General features: G+C 42.2%; 2 protein-coding genes across 2 annotated transcripts in view; one reads left to right on the plus strand and one right to left on the minus strand.

Moving 5' to 3' along the window:
• CA5A (carbonic anhydrase 5A) overlaps positions 1-10200 on the minus strand; it is a 32709-nt gene extending 22509 nt beyond the window's left edge. Inside the window, exon 1 of the mRNA XM_084644982.1 lies at positions 9930-10200. Coding sequence (XP_084501108.1) covers positions 9930-10059 — 130 coding nt within the window. The 5' untranslated portion in view covers positions 10060-10200. The remainder of the gene's footprint in view (positions 1-9929) is intronic.
• BANP (BTG3 associated nuclear protein) overlaps positions 1-17599 on the plus strand; it is a 272200-nt gene that overhangs the window by 866 nt on the left and 253735 nt on the right. The window contains exons 2-3 of the mRNA XM_084644987.1: positions 407-564; positions 3178-3243. The gene's annotated coding sequence lies outside the window, so the exon portion shown is untranslated. The remainder of the gene's footprint in view (positions 1-406; positions 565-3177; positions 3244-17599) is intronic.

Consider the following 17599-nt stretch of genomic DNA (forward strand, 5'->3'; position numbering starts at 1 on the left):
TGTCCGTCCCCCCGTATGTCTGTCCTGCACCGAGACCCTCCGTGTGTCCGTCGCCCTGTCTGTCCCCCCTGCCCCAGACCCTCCGTCTGTCTGTCTGTCCCCCCGTCTGTCTGTCCTGCCCCAGACCCTCCATCTGTTCATCCTGCCCCTAGACCCTCCATCTGTCCGTCCCCCCGTATGTCTGTCCTGCCCTGAGACCCTCCGTCTGTCTGTCCCCCCCTCTGTCTGGCCCTGCTGGTAGATTATCTGTACCCCCTGTCTGTCTGTCTCTGGCTTCCTGTCTGTATGTCACTGGCCCGTAGAGTTTCATTGCATGTTCCTCCATCTGTCTGTGCCTTTGATTCTCGCCATGCCTACTCCTGTCCCGTTGTCCCTCCCTTTGACTTTCCCTCTGTCTGTCCTACAGTCTGACTCTGAAATAGAGGTTTTGCACATTGCTGCATCGTCCCCCAGAACGATAATGTTGTGGCAGGTCACATCCCACCGCAGCGCAGTCTTGCTTCAATAGTTGAGATGCTTCCGTGCATGTCACAAGACGAGAAAGTCTGGACAGTCCTGCAAACGGTAGGGCAGGTAGCAGCCTTGCTGTGCCCCACTCCTCCAGCTTTAGATCTCCGGGTGCCTTACTGATGTGAATGAATTAATCCTCATAACTCCCTGTTATCAGAGCAGAAACTAAGTCATAGAGAATGTGATTCATTTGTTCTTAAAATCTCTGTTATTATTAGCACTAGTGTAGCCAGGGCGCAGGCGCTTTAATCATGGTGTCTGTGGTGGAATAGGTGCTGCTCTGTAAACATGTATGAGTGCTGTATGTCAGGGGTTCTCAACTTTTTTCTTTGAGTCGATGCCCCCTCCCCCCCCAAACATGCTATAGAAACTCCACGGCCCACCTGTGCCACAATAACTGGTTTTCTGCATATAAAAGCCAGGGAAGGCGTTAGGGGATAGCAAGCAGGGCAATTGACTGGGGCCCCATGCCACAGGGGCCCCCACAAAGCTACATTGCTCAGGCTTTGACTTCAGCCCTCAGTGGTGGGGCTCAGGGCCCTAGGCTTCAGCAGCATGCGGTGGGGCTTCAACTTTCTACCCTGGGGCAGAGCGAGTCTAATGCTGGTCCTGCTTGGTGGCCCCCCTGAAACCTGCTCATGGCCCCCCAGGGGGCCCCGGACCCCTGGTTGAGAAGCACTGCTGTATGTTGATTGCGGGTATTTACTATGTGAGTATATTGATATAGTTTAGTAGGGAGCTGTAAGGAAAGACAAGCAGGAAGGAAAAAGATGGCTCAAAATAAGCCAGAAAGGTGTAGTTTGGGAGCAACCAGGCTGCAGGAACCAGGAACAGGGACTACACTGGGGTATTTGCAGAAATTAGTAGGGCTGTCGATTAATTGCAGTTAACTCAAGCAATTAACTAAAAAAAATTAATCGCAATTAATCGAACTGTTAAATAATAGACTACCAATTGAAATTTTAAAAATATTTTTGGATGTTTTTCTACATTTTCAAATATATTGATTTCAATTACAGCACAGAATACGAAGTGTGCACCGCTCACTTTATATCATTATTTTTGGTTACTAATATTTGCACTGTAAACATGATAAACAAAAGAAACAGTATTTTTTAATTCGCCTCATACAAGTACTGTAGCGCAATCTCTTTATCGTGAAAGTACAACTTACAAATGTAGATTTTTTTTGTTACATAACTGCACTCAAAACAATGCAAAACTTTAGAGCCTATAAGTCCACTCAGTCCTACTTCTTGTTCAGCCAATCGCTAAGACAAACAAGTTTGTTTACATTTACAGGAGATAATGCTGCCCACTTCTTATTTACAATGTCACCATAAAGTGATAACAAGCGTTTGCATGGGACTTTTGTAGCCGGCACTGCAAGGTATTTACTTGCCAGATATGCTAAACATTTGTACACCCCTTCATGCTTTGGCCACCATTCCAGAGGACGTGCTTCCATGCAGATGACGCTTGTTAAAAAAATAATATGTTAATTAAATTTGGACTGAACTCCTTGGGGGAGAATTGTATGTCTCTGGCTCTGTTTTACCTGCATTCTGCCATATATTTCATGTTATAGTAGTCTTGGATGATGACTTAGCACCTGTTCAATTTAAGAACGCTTTCACTGCAGACTTGACAAAACACAAAGAAGGTACCAATGTGAGATTTCTAAAGATAGCGACAGCACTCAATCCAAGGTTTAAGAATCTGAAGTGCCCTCCAAAATCTGAGAGGGATGAGGTGTGGAGCATGCTTTCAGAAGTCTTAGAAGAGCAACACTCAGATGTGGAAACTACAGAACCTGAACCACCAAAAAAGAAGATCAACCTCCTGGTGGCATCTGACTCAGATGACGAAAATGAACATGCGTTGGTCCGCACTGCTTTCGATTGTTATTGAACAGAACTCATCATCAGCATGGACGCATGTCTTCTGGAATGGTGGTTGAAGCATGAAGGGACATATGAATCCTTAGCACATCTGGCATATAAATATCTTGTGACACCAGCTACAAAAGTGCCATGAGAACACCTGTTCTTGCTTTCAGGTGACGTTGTGAACAAGAAGCGGGCAGCATTATCTCCTGCAAATGTAAACAAACTTGTTTGTCTGAGCGATTGGCTGAAGAAGAAATAGGACTGAATGGACTTGTTGGCTCTGAAGTTTTACATTGTTTTATTTTTGAATGCAGTTATATTTTTGTACATAATTCTACATTTGTAAGTTCAACTTTCACAATAAAGAGTTTGCACTACAGTACTGTTATTAGGTGAACAGAAAAATACTATATCTTTTGTTTTTTATAGTGCAAATATTTGTAATCAAAAATAAATATAAAGTGAGCACTGTATACTTTGTATTCTGTGTTATAATTGAAATCAATATATTTGAAAATGTAGAAAACATCCAAAAATATTTAAAATAGATGGTATTCTATTATTGTTTAACGTTGCGATTAATCGCGATTAATTTTTTTAATCACTTGACAGCCCTAGAAATTAGGCCTGCAAAGGTTATCATCAGGGTAGGTAAGACTTTAGGTAAGGCAGGTATGTACATAGACTGTTGTTTTAAAAAAACCTTTTTCTCTAAATGCTTTGTTTCTAATGCAAAATAAACAATACTTTGTTAAGAAGGCTGTTTTGTCACTGTCAGAGACTCCTGAAGCATTGGTGCCTGAATTCACTTGGATCTGCTGGATAACAACAATTGATGCATAAGGTACTGTAACTCAGGGCCCAGCCTAGGAGTAGGGGAATCGTGGGATTCCACCCCGGAATAAGTAAAGGTATGAAGCTCAATACCAGGAGGGGGTATGCTCAGGCCTAGTTTACACTAAAAATTATGTTGGTTTAACTACGTCAGTCTGGGATGTGAAAAATCCACACCCCTGAGTGGCATTGTTAAGCCAACCTAAGTAAGTAAAACAGAGCTAGGTTGATGGAAGAATTCTTCCATCAACCTAGCTACTACCTTTTGGGGAGGTGGATTACATAGGCCAATGGAGAACCCCTCCCCTCAGCGTAAGTAGTGTCTGCACTGAAGCAGTGTAGCTGTACCGCTGTAGTGTTTTAAGTGTAGACAAGACCTCAGAGAGGCCACAAAGGGGACAGAGGTGCAGCCAGACCTGTAACCATGACAGTGTCATTTAACGCTGCTCAGAGCAGGTCTACATAAAATGGTTTAAAATGTCGGCGGTTGCTGTTGCCTGATCTATATTAGGGTCTTGGGCTGCAGGGCTAAAAATTGCTGTGTAGACATTTGGGTGTGGGCTGGAGCCCGAGCCTGAACATCTACATGGCAGTTTTTTAGCCCTAGGAGCCCAAGCCACATGTGCCGGAATCAGCTGACCCGGGCCAGCTGTGGGTTTTTTAGCCCCGTGTAAAGATACCCCATATGGTTAAACGCTTTGCTTGATTGCAGTGCTCAGCTTTTTGCAGGGTTGAGCCTTGAGTCCTTCTGATGAGACTGCCCTGTTACCAGACCTAGAGAGTTCTATCCCAAGAACCAACTCCAAAAATGCTGTATCAGATAGTCACAAAAATTAAGAAACATAAAAGGCAGAAGCAATTTCTCAAGTAACCAGGTCCCAGGCTATTGTTGGTAACACTGGTTGTGACTAGCACCTAGAATTGCACCCAGAAGCAGAGATAGCCCATGAACAGAATAGAACTCAGGTGTGATATGCTCACAGTGCCCCAGGTCCCTTCACTCAGAAGGCAGGTAGCAACACTCAGCAACAGATTTAGCTTCAGGGTTCAGCAAAAAGGCAACTTAATCTCTTTCTGAAAGGTATGTGAAATGCTGTACCAAACTTGCCAAACTGGTACCTGTTGTACTGCATTTTTTAAAATACCTTCAGGGCATGACTGAATCTTAGTATGTGTGTGTACATACCTAACCAAGTGGGCCCGAATTGACCCTTATTGGGGACTGGTTTCAGAGTAACAGCCGTGTTAGTCTGTATTTGCAAAAAGAAAAGGAGTACTTGTGGCACCTTAGAGACTAACCAATTTATTTGAGCATAAGCTTTCGTGATGCATCCGATGAAGTGAGCTGTAGCTCACGAAAGCTTATGCTCAAATAAATGTGTTAGTCTCCAAGGTGCCACAAGTACTCCTTTTCTTTTTGTGAATACAGACTAACACGGCTGCTACTCTGAAACCTGTCGAAGTGAGTCCAAGTCTAGATCTGGGTTCTATTCCTGGCTCTGCCACTGGACTGCTCAAATAAATTGGTTAGTCTCTAAGGTGCCACAAGTACTCCTTTTCTTATTGGGGACTGTGGGCACTAATATACTGCAAACAGTACAAATTAATCAGAATAAATAAATGTATTTGCTGCAATTTTTTAGATGTTATGTCCCACATGGGAATACATACTGCTCAAATGAAAACATAGATTTAAAAATCCTCAGATGTCTATTAATTACCAGTTGTGTCTATGGATGGTATATAGGCTTTAGAAGGCTATGAAGGGGCACCATTCTGCCCTCAGCTATGCCCTTGCAACTCTATCCACTTGAAGGGGCTGATGATATAGGTGCAGCAGATTAGAAGCTGGCCCAAGATACATTGTTTTAATTATTTGTCAATTGTCTTAGAAGTTTTATTCTAATGTAACTAAAAGGGGACACTAAATTCAACAGAATGACTCAGTGAGAAGAGATTAAAAGGACTGGGACTGCTCAGTTTAGAAGTGAGACGACTTAGGGAATATATAAATCATTAGTGGTGTAGAGAATGTGAATCAGGAAGTGTTATTTATCCCTTCACATAACACGAGAACCAGAGCAATTAAATTAATAGCCAAAAGGTTTAAAACAAACAAAAGGAAGTATTTCTTCACACAATGCAGTCAACCTGTAGAACTCGTTGCCAGGGGATATTGTGAAGGCCAAAAGCATAACTGGGTTCAAAAAAGAATTAGATAATTTAATGGAAGATAGGTTCATTGATGGCTATTAGCCAAGATGGTCAGGGATGCAGTGACATGCTTTGGGTGTCCCTAAACCTCTGAATGCCAGAAACTGGGAGAGGATGACAGGATGGATCACTCCATAATTGCCATGTTCCGTTTATTCTGTCCTTTCCCTCCACTCTTTGCTTTGTTTGTTACCTCTTTGTCATGTCTAATGTAGGCCCCAACCCTCCTCCTTGAGGTAGGGTCCTGTCTACCATCTGTCTGTTAAGTACCTACAGTACTATGTTGGTGTAGGAATAATGATGAATATTGTAGACCCAGAAAAGATCTAAATGCAACAGAACAAATCTCCTATATATGTTATACCCTCTGAACAAGTGCAGTGATATTTTATTTCAATTTACTCTGTTATATAAGCATCTTTACTCTCTGGCATCATCATGTCCTAGATTTTTTTCACCTTTGCTGTTTGAGATTGATAGATTAAGACTACCTGAATGGCTTCAAATGTCTTTGAATTGTAATTAGTTGCAGTTGCAGGGATTTTACCAGAGCTCTTTGAAATCACTCTTGAAAAATACATTTGGTGCTGATGTCAGAATCAAAAGCCTTAGGGAAAGCTTCTCACAGACGTTTAGTATCTTCAGAATTTACTAAAGAGGTGGGCTGCAATATTTAGGGTAGGTATTGAGACTGGTGTATTATATTATTCAGACTTTAGGATCGAGAATCAATCATTGGTAAGATCTAATGGGTTCTAGTTTGACAAATTGAAAGCGGAAAAGTTGAAACACTCTTGTTATTTATGTTGAAGTTTGAACTGCCCAGAGCCATGTGTGCTGCCAGACAGTTATTATAACTTATACAAACTTCACAGAAAAGAATTTGGAAGCCTGATTCTAATCACAAGTAGTGCAGTGTAAATCCTTAAATAACTGGATTTACTCCAGATTTATACTGCTGTAACTGTGATTAGAATTGGGCCCTACATCTTTTCAATGATATATCAGAATTTGCTTTTGGCAGAGACAAAATAACTTGCACTTATCTACAATTTCCTTAGATACTCCTGTGAAGAAGAAAATCAATAAGAATTTGGGTATGAAATTAGAAGAAAGAATATTAAAATTAATCCCCCTGTATTTCAGAGGAGTGAGAGGGTTAAAACGACAATTCCAGTTGGTTCTCAGGTTTATGGGTGGTCAGCTTTCTTTATTCAACTGTTCTTTTAAAATTGCTTTTTAGTGGACAATCTTGGTTTGTTTCCATGGGGAATCCCTAGAACACACTGTACGCAACTCTGAATCAAAACAGTGGGGACAGGGTACCAAACATTTGGCAAACTAAACATTTTGAGAACCACGCCCAGCTTGAGGGGGAAAAAAAATGCTAATGCTGAGCTGGTGGTGTACTTTCCATGGCAACACCTTCCAAATGGGGGGATCCACAAATAAACATATAACCAAAACAACATAAAGAAACCAAAGAAATGGTGGCTTTGCTTCAACCACTTGGATTGAATGTTAACAGAGAAGTCCAGAATGGGTTGATCTCTTTTTATGGCTCATAAATGTCTAGATTTGCTGGGTGATAGCATTGATTACTTGGCTATGTTCCGTCCCGACAAGGTGTTGAAAAGTTTTGTTGAGTTTATGTCAGTTTTGGATTATGTTGCAGGCCAGTTTATTGATGTAAACAGTCTAATGCCTTTACTTTTATCAAATGGTATGTAACGAGTTCTGTAAGCTTGTTAGGAAAGCAGCAGCGGATTGTTAAAGGTTGAGCTTCTCTTTGCTTCCGAAGTGTGTGGTTAAGATAGGAACCTGATAAAAAGCAGGTAATTCCAGCTGGCAGGGTAAAGCTAATATGGACTTAATCTTCACTACAGATACACTGTTACTGAAATCTTCCACTCTTTATCAAGCAGGCTCAAAAACTTGGGGAGGTTTTGGAGCTTGGACTAACACTAGCATGGGTCATTCAACATGTCTTCATAGGTGACTAGTAAAGAAGTTTATTTGTTAATTTATTTTGACTGAGAAGGAATAAAAAGCACCTGCTCACAAGCTCTGGGTGCCCTGCCAATTACAAAAACACAATACAGTGCCATCAGCTGAGCTTTCTCCTCCAGCCGCAGCACCTACTCAAACACTGCCCTCCACCACCACGTACAGTGGCCAATACCTGAATTCACCTAGTCTAGACGTGATAAATCGACCCCCGAGCACTCTCCCATCGACTCCTGTACTCTAGCTCCGCGAGAGGTGCAAGCGGAGTCGATGGGGGAGCGGCAGCAGTCGACTCACCGCAGTGAAGACACCAGGGTAAGTTGATCTAAGTATGTCGACTTCAGCTACGTTATTCACATAGCTGAAGTTACGTAACTTAGATCGATCCCCGCCCTTACTGTAGACCGGGGCTAACACATACTTCGGAACATGCTACATATAGTAAATCAATTCACTTAAACTCTTTGAAGACCTAATAATTGATAAGGTCTGATCTTTCTGATTTTAAAATGAACACACCATCACTCTTCTTCAAACAAATGAACAATGCCTTAATCTTTTTTTTAATATATGTTTTTAAATGGAATAAGTCAAGCTTCCTGAACAGTCCTGCAATACAGTAGAAATAAAACTAGCAGGGTAGCAAGTACAAAACTTTTAAACAGACTGTCATCTTGTGCTAAGAAAACATCTAAAAAAGTCAGAAAAGGGAAAAATACTGTCATCTGACTAATTCAAACTGTGCACTAGAAATAAATTACTAGATTTTTTTGTGGATCTTTTTCTACATTAACAAGGTCTGGCGCTAAGCTAGGCTCTGGAGAGAGAAAGTATGCATTTTTTCCAGATTAAAAAGTAAAAGACGTTTTTCAATGCTGGTGAAAGACCTATAGTTACAAGTTGTGCTACTTGTTGAGTGACTTATTCTGTCTGTTCTGAGAGGATTTAGTGCAGCTTTATTCACTGAAGTTTTCAGAACACAATGAACCAACTTTACATTTTCTGTTCTGTGGAGGACAAAGCAAGGAATTGGCTGAAATTAATTCAAATTCATTAGGGTAACATGGCACTTTACATCCTTGTAAAATTATATTATGAATTAATATGGAATTGCTGAGTGACAAAGAGTCTTGCATGTTGTATGTTACATAAGGATTCCATGCTCTGGAAGATTTATACAATACAATAATGCATCACTGCATTTGGAGACCAATCTCACAATAACTGGCTTATTGAAATGCCAAGCAATCAATGGCAGAATATTTATTTTGTGGTTTCAGAGTAGCAGCCGTGTTAGTCTGTATTCGCTAAAAGAAAAGGAGTACTAGTGGCACCTTAGAGACTAACCAATGAGCTCATGCTCAAATAAATTGGTTAGTCTCTAAGGTGCCACTAGTACTCCTTTTCTTATTTTGTGGTGTTACCTGCCAAAATGCATTTATGAATGAGGAACTATTAAAGTCTGCATTCTGCTTTGTTTTCTGCCACCCAGGTAAAATAAGGCTGTTTGGTCATTACGCAGGTGAATATAAAGAGTACTGTTTGATGATTCAATTGAACAAAGTATCACCTTTCTCTATATTCAAACAGGGCCAAAATTGCACTTTTTGAGAAAACTCAACAAAACTAATACATTTACAGAAATGAAAAAAGTATTCTGGATGAAATGCACTTTCTATGTGTAGGGTTTTATTATTTGTTATTACCCTGTGACATGATCTGCATACAAGTGATTAGACGTGCCTACCTCATGAGGAGTCCAGCCGCAAGTCATTTGTAGATATGTTAATAGTATTGTATACCACTAAACCCCTTGTGTCACCCAATCTTATTTTGCATTTTAGTAAGGAATTTAATGTGGATCTTCTGTACAGCCCATTTGGGGGCTTTGTGTATTTCTATCAAACCCTGTTTTCTTGAATTAATAATTTCAGTGTTTAATCTGTATAAGCCTGATCCAGAGCTCTTTGAAGTCAATGGGAATCTTTCCATTTACTTTGATGGGCTTTGGATCAGGCCCTAAAAGTGGTTTCAGTTACATTTACAAATATGGCTTTCATGGAAATCAGTCAGAGTGTCAGATAGAAAAAATACTGCTTTTGCACCCTGTGCATGGTTACAATTTAGAATCATAACCAGACCAATGACACCCATTGGCTCTCACTGCACAAATACTGAAGAATGATGTTTTAATCTCACACAACCAGGAGTCAAGGAAATAGTCTAGATATCATCAGGCTTTTCCATCTCCAGTTTCTCTCATTCTGTTATCTTTTGAAATTCTACTTTTGTTTTTTTTGCAATCTCTTTTCAAGGTCTCAAGTTCCCTGTGTTGGTCTCTACTGCTGTATTAGAAAGACAGTGAGAGCAAAACTTATTATTCTTATTGTCTGTGCCCCTCTTTGATAGCCCTCACTGTTGCTAACTCATACAGGTGTTCAGGGCACTATTTTAATCAAAATGAAATATACTCACATGCAGCATTCCTGTTTATCTGAGTGCAGGTGACCATGCTGCAGGGTCTTGCTGGCACCAATCGCTGCCCCCGAATAGTTTTCAGCTGCTTGCATAAATGTGCCAGACTAATTACCTTTATGCTGTTCATTAGTACAATCCTGGCACCTTGGTCAGACTTACAGCCAAAACAGCTTTCAAGAGCCTGGCAACCTATCAACACAAAGCAGAGATAAAAAGCTATGCAAGTACAGCTTTAAGATAACCAAGTGATCTCCGATCCTTTTTATAAGCCATTCTAACTGCATGGTACACACCTTTCTTTAGGGGGAAAAGAGACAACCACCCCGAACAAACAGTTAAATTTCAACAGCTCCCTGGTCTGGCTTCCTCATTGGTTGTAAAAAAAAATTGGGGGGGGGGGGGCAGGGCTAGTTGATGATTATTCTGCATGTGCTTTTCATGCCTCTTTTTTTGTCTGGCTCTGCAAACACTGCAGATTTGGAGAAATCATTCTTGTCATATGGAAGGAAAGGTTTCTTATTCATAAATATTACAATTGCTTCAAAAATCTTCATGTTCTATTACTTTTGTGGTGTTAAATTGATCTTAATTTTGTTTTTATAAAAATCACAAACATGACAATTGCTTGTTACTCAAGCTGAGCAATTTAGAGAAGGCAGCTGGGGCAGGGGAGATATAAAGCCCTTGCAGGAGAACAGATGGAGAAAATATTTTAATACAACATGCCATGCAGTGCAATCTGATGCATTTCAAAGGCTATGAATTTGTTCTTTAGAATTATCTCGATAAAACATCCCAGGAGAGGAGTAGTTCTGTAGTATCTAGGGACAAGGATGAACTTCCCCAGAATCAAGGAAATCTCCCTCACTGTCCTTTTCATGACAGTTCAACCACTGTATCAGCCAGGCAGTACTGTTTTCATTTGGGGACAGATTTAGGATTTTTCCATCCTGTATTTTTAGGAATAAAAGCACAAACATTCTATTCCCTATTTGTATTCTTTCACATATTTTTTCCAAGAATTCTATTGCTTTATATGACATGACTGTATGTAAATCCCTTCCTTTCATTTCTTCATTTCCCCCTCACAATGCTCAATATTATGACATGGCACTTGTTTTCGGAATCTCTCTGGTGGTACTGATACAACAAGTAGCTTCTGGAGCAGGGTTTCATTCAGGCTAGGTATGCAATCTTGGGCAAGCGTTTCACTTGGTAATGGCTATTCATAATGTTATAAAGTAGCAACCAGGCCTGGATAAAGTGAAGCTATTAGAAACTGAAGCCCCCTAAATGCCTGATGGCACCTTTCATAGTTCTCAAACAAGTGCTTACAGAAATTACATGGTTATGTGCGTATTGTAGGGAGAGTTTCAGGAAGAATGTATTTATAACTGTGTTTAAGGAAGAGGAAAGTTATTTTCTGAGGAAAGTTCCTCAGGGTAAAATAGAGTCATTTATGAATTGGTAGCAACTGTAAGATGTTGATTAAATTGTGAGGTCAAATGTGTGTTGCTTTATTTTGATCTTAGCCCTCAATCCTCCCTATGTTGCTGTATGTTAGAGTCTAATTAGAGGAAGAATGAAGAGGACCTATGTAGGAGACAATAGTCCCTGAGTTCTACCACACTGTACTGCCCCCTCAATTTGTCGATGTGTGAAACTAAAATACCAAATAAACTAAAGTGTCAGTCTTCATCTAATGTAACTTTTTCCCCACAATAGGACCTAACCAATAGGTCAGAGAGCCAATGACTGGCATGGTTCAGGTCAGATCCTCAGCTACTCAAAAATCAACATAATTCCACTGAAGTCCATTGAACATAGCTCCATTGAGGTAGATCTGGCATTTTGTATGGCTGTATAACACAAATGGCCGTGCAGTTTGGATGTTTTGCAAAATCCTATATGTTAGTATCTACTTCTAAGCTTAGAGCTGCCCCCCAAAATGTCCTTGGCTGCAAGACCTGGTCAACAAAGCTTTGGAGCCAAAGCAAGCTTATTTTTGGCTTCAGCCAAATATGGCTTTGGTTAAGTGCACCAGAGTTTCCAATTTATGCTTCCTGCAGTGAGTCTAGTTTAGCAAGTGGGTTTAAAAATATTTGCTGATCTGTCTTTTCAGAGGCTTCTCATTCCAATACCATATTTTAATCTCTTTCCCAATTAATGAGTTAGATTAATTAATGTCTTCAAAGCACTTTGAAGATGGAAAATGCTACATAAGGACTCTTACTATTAATAATTTAAACAAACTTTCTCTACAAAAAGGAATATTAGCAAAAATAATAAACACACATCTGACCTACTTTTTCTTATGTTTGTTTGCAAACTCCATGCAGTTTTAATCCCACAAAGCAATTGCTTCAATTAGTACTGTCCACTCATTATTTTATGATTAGTCTCACAAGATTTGGGGTTCTCTTTAAAGCTCCCTCCCTGCTCGAAGTCAGGGGACTACATGAAAATCTCAGCATTAATTTAAATAGAAAGTAAGTTTCTAGCCTTTATGGTTGTAAAATAAAGCTTGGAAAATATGACCACCCCCTGCCCGCGACTCAAAAACAAAAGGCAGATGAAAAGTACTCAGAATGTACTGGTAACCAGCTCTTGATTTTTAGGGGCTGACTCACAATTTTTGAATGCTTGGGCTCAGTAATATTTGTTCAATGCCCATTTTTCCCCGTAAACACTGAGGAACTGTATGCTAGGTCAGGCCAATAGCTTACCTATGACAATGCAGATGTAATAGGAACGGCCAAAATCTGCTCTTATTTACCCGAGTGTAAATTTGTAGTGTCTTCACTGACATCCACCGAGTGCAAGTGAGAGAAAAATTTGGTTTATATATTTTGAAGCATAGAAATTCATCACAGGAAAATGGAAGTGAGGAATTATGAACTTTCAGACCTAAAAAAAATATTTTTTAATTCACTAAAAGTAAACGTGAAGCATTTTTTAATGTTTTAATGTTCTTTTTAAAATCTGTTGAAGCACCTCCTACTCAGTCTGGCTTCAGGCTAACTGATGCCTCAGTTTCCCCCACTCAGGTCGGATCCCTTGACCTTCCCAGGAAGGATACACTCCCATGCTCAAATTTCCTTCCAGGCACAATTTTATTCTTCTAAACATAAAACTTTGGCAAAACCATCAAAACCGAAATTGTTCTTCTGCCCACCACAGGTTATAGATCCCAGGGACTTTTCCCTTTGCCTCTCTCAATGCTGAAAGAAAACACCCTTCCTTTCAGTCACAGAATCATAGAATATCAGGGTTGGAAGGGACCTCAGGAGGTCATCTAGTCCAACCCTCTGCTCAAAGCAGGACCAATCCCCAATTAAATCATCCCAGCCAGGGCTTTGTCAAGCCTGACCTTAAAAACTTCAAAGGAAGGAGATTCCACCCCCTCCCTAGGTAACGCATTCCAGTGCTTCACCATCCTCCTAGTGAAAAAGTTTTTCCTAATATCCAACCTAAACCTCCCCCACTGCAACTTGAGACCATTACTCCTTGTTCTGTCATCTGCTACTACTGAGAACAGTCTAGATCCATGCTCTTTGGAACCCCCTTTCAGGTAGTTGAAAGCAGCTATCAAATCCCCCCTCATTCTTCTCTTCCGCAAACTAAACAATCCCAGTTCCCTCAGCCTCTCCTCATAACTCATGTGTTCCAGTCCCCGAATCATTTTTGTTGCCCTCTGCTGGACGCTTTCCAGTTTTTCCACATCCTTCTTGTAGTGTGGGGCCCAAAACTGGACACAGTACTCCAGATGAGGCCTCACCAATGTCGAATAGAGGGGAAGGATCATGTCCCTTGATCTGCTGGCAGTGCCCCTACATATACATCCCAAAGCGCCATTGGCCTTCTTGGCAACAAGGGCACACTGTTGACTCATATCCAGCTTCTCGTCCACTGTAACTCCTAGGTTCTTTACTGCAGAACTGCTGTCGAGCCATTCGGTCCCTAGCCTGTAGCGGTGCATGGGATTCTTCCGTTGTAAGTGCAGGACTCTGCCCTTGTCCTTGTTGAACCTCATCAGATTTCTTTTGGCCCAATCCTCTAATTTGTCTAGGTCCCTCTGTATCGTATCCCTACCCTCCAGCGTATCTACCTCTCCTCCCAGTTTAGTGTCATCTGCAAACTTGCTGAGGGTGCAGTTCACACCATCCTCCAGATCATTAATGAAGATATTGAACAAAACCAGCCCCAGGACTGACCCTTGGGGCACTCCGCTTGATACCGGCTGCCAACTAGACATGGAGCCATTGATCACTACCCGTTGATAGTGATCAACTATTGATCACTAGCCCGACAATCTATCCACCTTATAGTCCATTCATCCAGCCCATACTTCTTTAACTTGCTGGCAAGAATACTGTGGGAGACCGTGTCAAAAGCTGCATCAGGGCCTAGTACAGGAGCCCATTTCCCCTCCCCAACTCCTCTCAGCTGATAGCCCTCTGTTCTTTACAGGGATCACCTGACACACACCCTCCCCCTTCCCAGCTGGGTCTGATCACTGAAAAGGACTGAATTGACCCAGCCCCTTAAAGGTGCAGATCACCTTGTTACAAATTCACTTATAACAAATGTGGTTTTGAATAGGAAATGTCTTTCCTTGCTGAAACTGGTTTTTGTTCATCATGCACATGTACTTCAATTTGTTATTGTAGGGTTGCTCATCATGAATGCAAAGCTGAAGGTGTTGGTTTTATGCCCTTTACTCTCATTTGCTTTTGTGTTCTACTGAAGTTGATTTATCTGTGGTATTTTTCTTTCTAAAACCTACTGCTTAGGGTGAGTTGTCTGCAGGGGTGAAAGTAATTTAAAGGACTTACTGGTACGCCGAAGTCCTGGGCAAGGGGGCGGGGCCTCAACCGGAAGGGGTGGGGCCTTTAAATCCCCAGGGCCTTTATATCGAGATTTAAAGGGCCTCGGGCTGCGGTAGCAGTGGCTGGGAGCCCCGGGCTCTTTAAATCACCGCCGGAACCCCATGGTAGCGGTAGCGGCCGGGAGCCCCGGGGCTCGGGCAACGATTTAAAGGGCCTGGGGCTGGGAGAGTCCCAGGCTCCTGGCCGCCGCCGTGACCCCAGGGCTCTGGCAGTGATTTAAAGGGCCCGGGGCTCCACTGTGGTAGCAGCTTCCGGAGCCCTGGGCCCTCTAAATTGCCGCCAGAGCCCTGGACCGCCACCGCTACCACGGGGCTCCAGCAGTGGGGCTCTGGTGGCGATTTAAAAGGCCTAGGGCTCCGGCCACTGCCAGGAGCCCTGGGACCTTTAAATTGCCGGCTTGGGGAAGCTGGCCCCTGCCGGTATGGTTGACTATGTACCACCGGACCGGCTTACTTTCACCTCTGGTTGTCTGTTAATACATTGCTTCACTACCCCTTAGTCGCTAGCCTGGAATCAAGGTGCCTACAGGCCACATGAAGTCAATGAGAGTTCTGCCTCCAAAAGGATGGCAAGATCAGGCCTTTAAGCATGCTCACAGTTATGAGTGTTTGAATGCCTGCTGTGTCCCTGAATTGTGCGCAATGGAGACACACTCTTTCTCTTCATGGAAAACTGAAAATCTGTTGTCGTCACTGTCAATTTCACTTTTTCTGGGTGTACTTTTCAGATTGCATGGGGCAAAGCTGATGCAATTAATTAAATATTTGCTTTCTTTCAACATACAACAGGGTAGTGCCATTATGTAAGCCCCGGCCAGCTCCAAACCCATGATATTAGTCAGAGGAAAATAGTGCCCGAATTAGGATTCCACTGGTTTGGAATTGTCCCACTTGGTTTTGGACTGAGAGAGGAAGAAATGTTACGAATATTCTTCTTCATGTACCAGGACTTGGAAACAACAGGTGCCCACCCACAGACCATACCAGCACCTCTCTGAAGCTACTGTCTTTTTCTCACAAGCTCAGCTTTCATTCAGAAAAGAAGATTCAAGCTGTTATGGTCGCAAAGAAAACCTCAAAATAAATGAACTGAGGGCTTGTCTACACTTGAAACGTGTCAGCAGTGTAGACCTGGCCTGAGTGTAACAGATACAGAGATGAGTCTGCGGAGAGTCTGGAACAATAGCTCTGCAAGGGCTGAACTGCCCCATTGATATCAACGAGGTGTTAACTCAGATGCTCAGTGGTTATAATTTGAAAGTCAACATCATTGGCTATTTAATTATGCATGAAAGAGAAGTGAGGGTGAGTCACAGATGTGCACAGTTTACTCTGAGTCTCATTTCCATGCCATAAGTGGGTGATGTTGGGGAGGTGCCAACACTCTTTTTCCCCCAGTCAAGAAGGAACCAAACCCAGGAACCCGGGAAAAGCCCAGTGAAACCAAGCAGCACCGACAATTACATTCAGTATATTTGCACAACCTACTGTGAGCCATGTCTCATTAAGGTGATTCTCATGAGTGGAGCTTTCTTGTTCAGTGTGATCCCTGCCATGCAGAGACGACCTGTACCTGCCAATAATGTTGGGGCAGAGTGAGGGCAATGGCTTCAGCAGATGTTACTGAGCATGCTCAGTCTGTGTGAACATGCTCAGTATAAGCCAAGCTGCAACTCTGGGGGAGCACGTGATCTGCCATCATTATTACAGACTGAATTAGTTCTGTTAAAGTAATCCTACTCAATTAGTCCTATTAAAGTAATCCTGAGTCTTCAACTTTCCTACAGAGAGCTGGCAAAGGATGATATAAATTTCATTGTTCACAGCTGTTTCTCTCAGGCCTTGATCCTGCTTGGCATGCAATTGTGAGGGCAAAGATGTTGCACTCCAAACAAGCAGGAGTGGAAGCTAGATGCTGGCACAAGGAAGGGTAACCATGATGCTTAGGTTGTGTCTACACTGTCCCAGTTCAGACTCCGGGGGTGTGAACAGAAGTGTGCCCCAAAGTGCTGCATTGTAACTCGCCCATGTGGATGCTGCTTCGAGATTGGATTGACGTAGTCCTGTTTGAAGAGAATTATGTTAACGTGAACTAGCAAGCTTTTAGTTTGGGCTGCAGCATCCATGCGGGGGAATTACAGGAAGCAGTTTGGAGTACATTGCTGTTCACAACCCTGCAGTCCAAACTGTGGGGCGGCATAGACAAGCCCTCAGACTTCTGCACTGAAGTCTCAAGCCTTCAGCATACCAGTTTCTTTGTAAGTAAGCAGGGTAAAAAGCTGGTGGAAACAAGGGGCATCCAAAGAGTTTAGCATTTCCTTCATTGGCCTCACCACTATTGCCCGGTAAAAGTAACCTCATGACTCACGTCCTTAACTCCCTATACTAACTTCCCATAGAATTCTGAATCAAGCTCAGGGTCTCAATTCTTATCTTCAAGGTGCTCCATGGCCTGGACCCAGGACACCTAAAAGACCACCTAAAACTCTTGGATTAAGATCGCTCCTCTACCACAATGAAACTTTCCAGAATAACAGTACAGCTGGTCTGTGCAAGAGACAGAACTTTCTCCAGGGCCTATGGGCCATCCCAGACTGGAACGAACCCTCCCAGGAACTGACCACCACAATCCTCTCCATCTTCTGCTCCAAATGCTTTTTCTTTAACATTGCCTTCTCTAACATATCTCTAAAAGCAAATAAATTCATACCTAAACGAGACACTCCACTGCACATGATTCTTCCCGCCCCGGCAAGAGGATGAAAGAACAAACAACACA

Source organism: Lepidochelys olivacea (genome assembly GCF_965140295.1).
Source record: "Lepidochelys olivacea isolate rLepOli2 genome assembly, chromosome: 12".
Taxonomy (NCBI): Eukaryota; Metazoa; Chordata; order Testudines; family Cheloniidae; genus Lepidochelys; species Lepidochelys olivacea.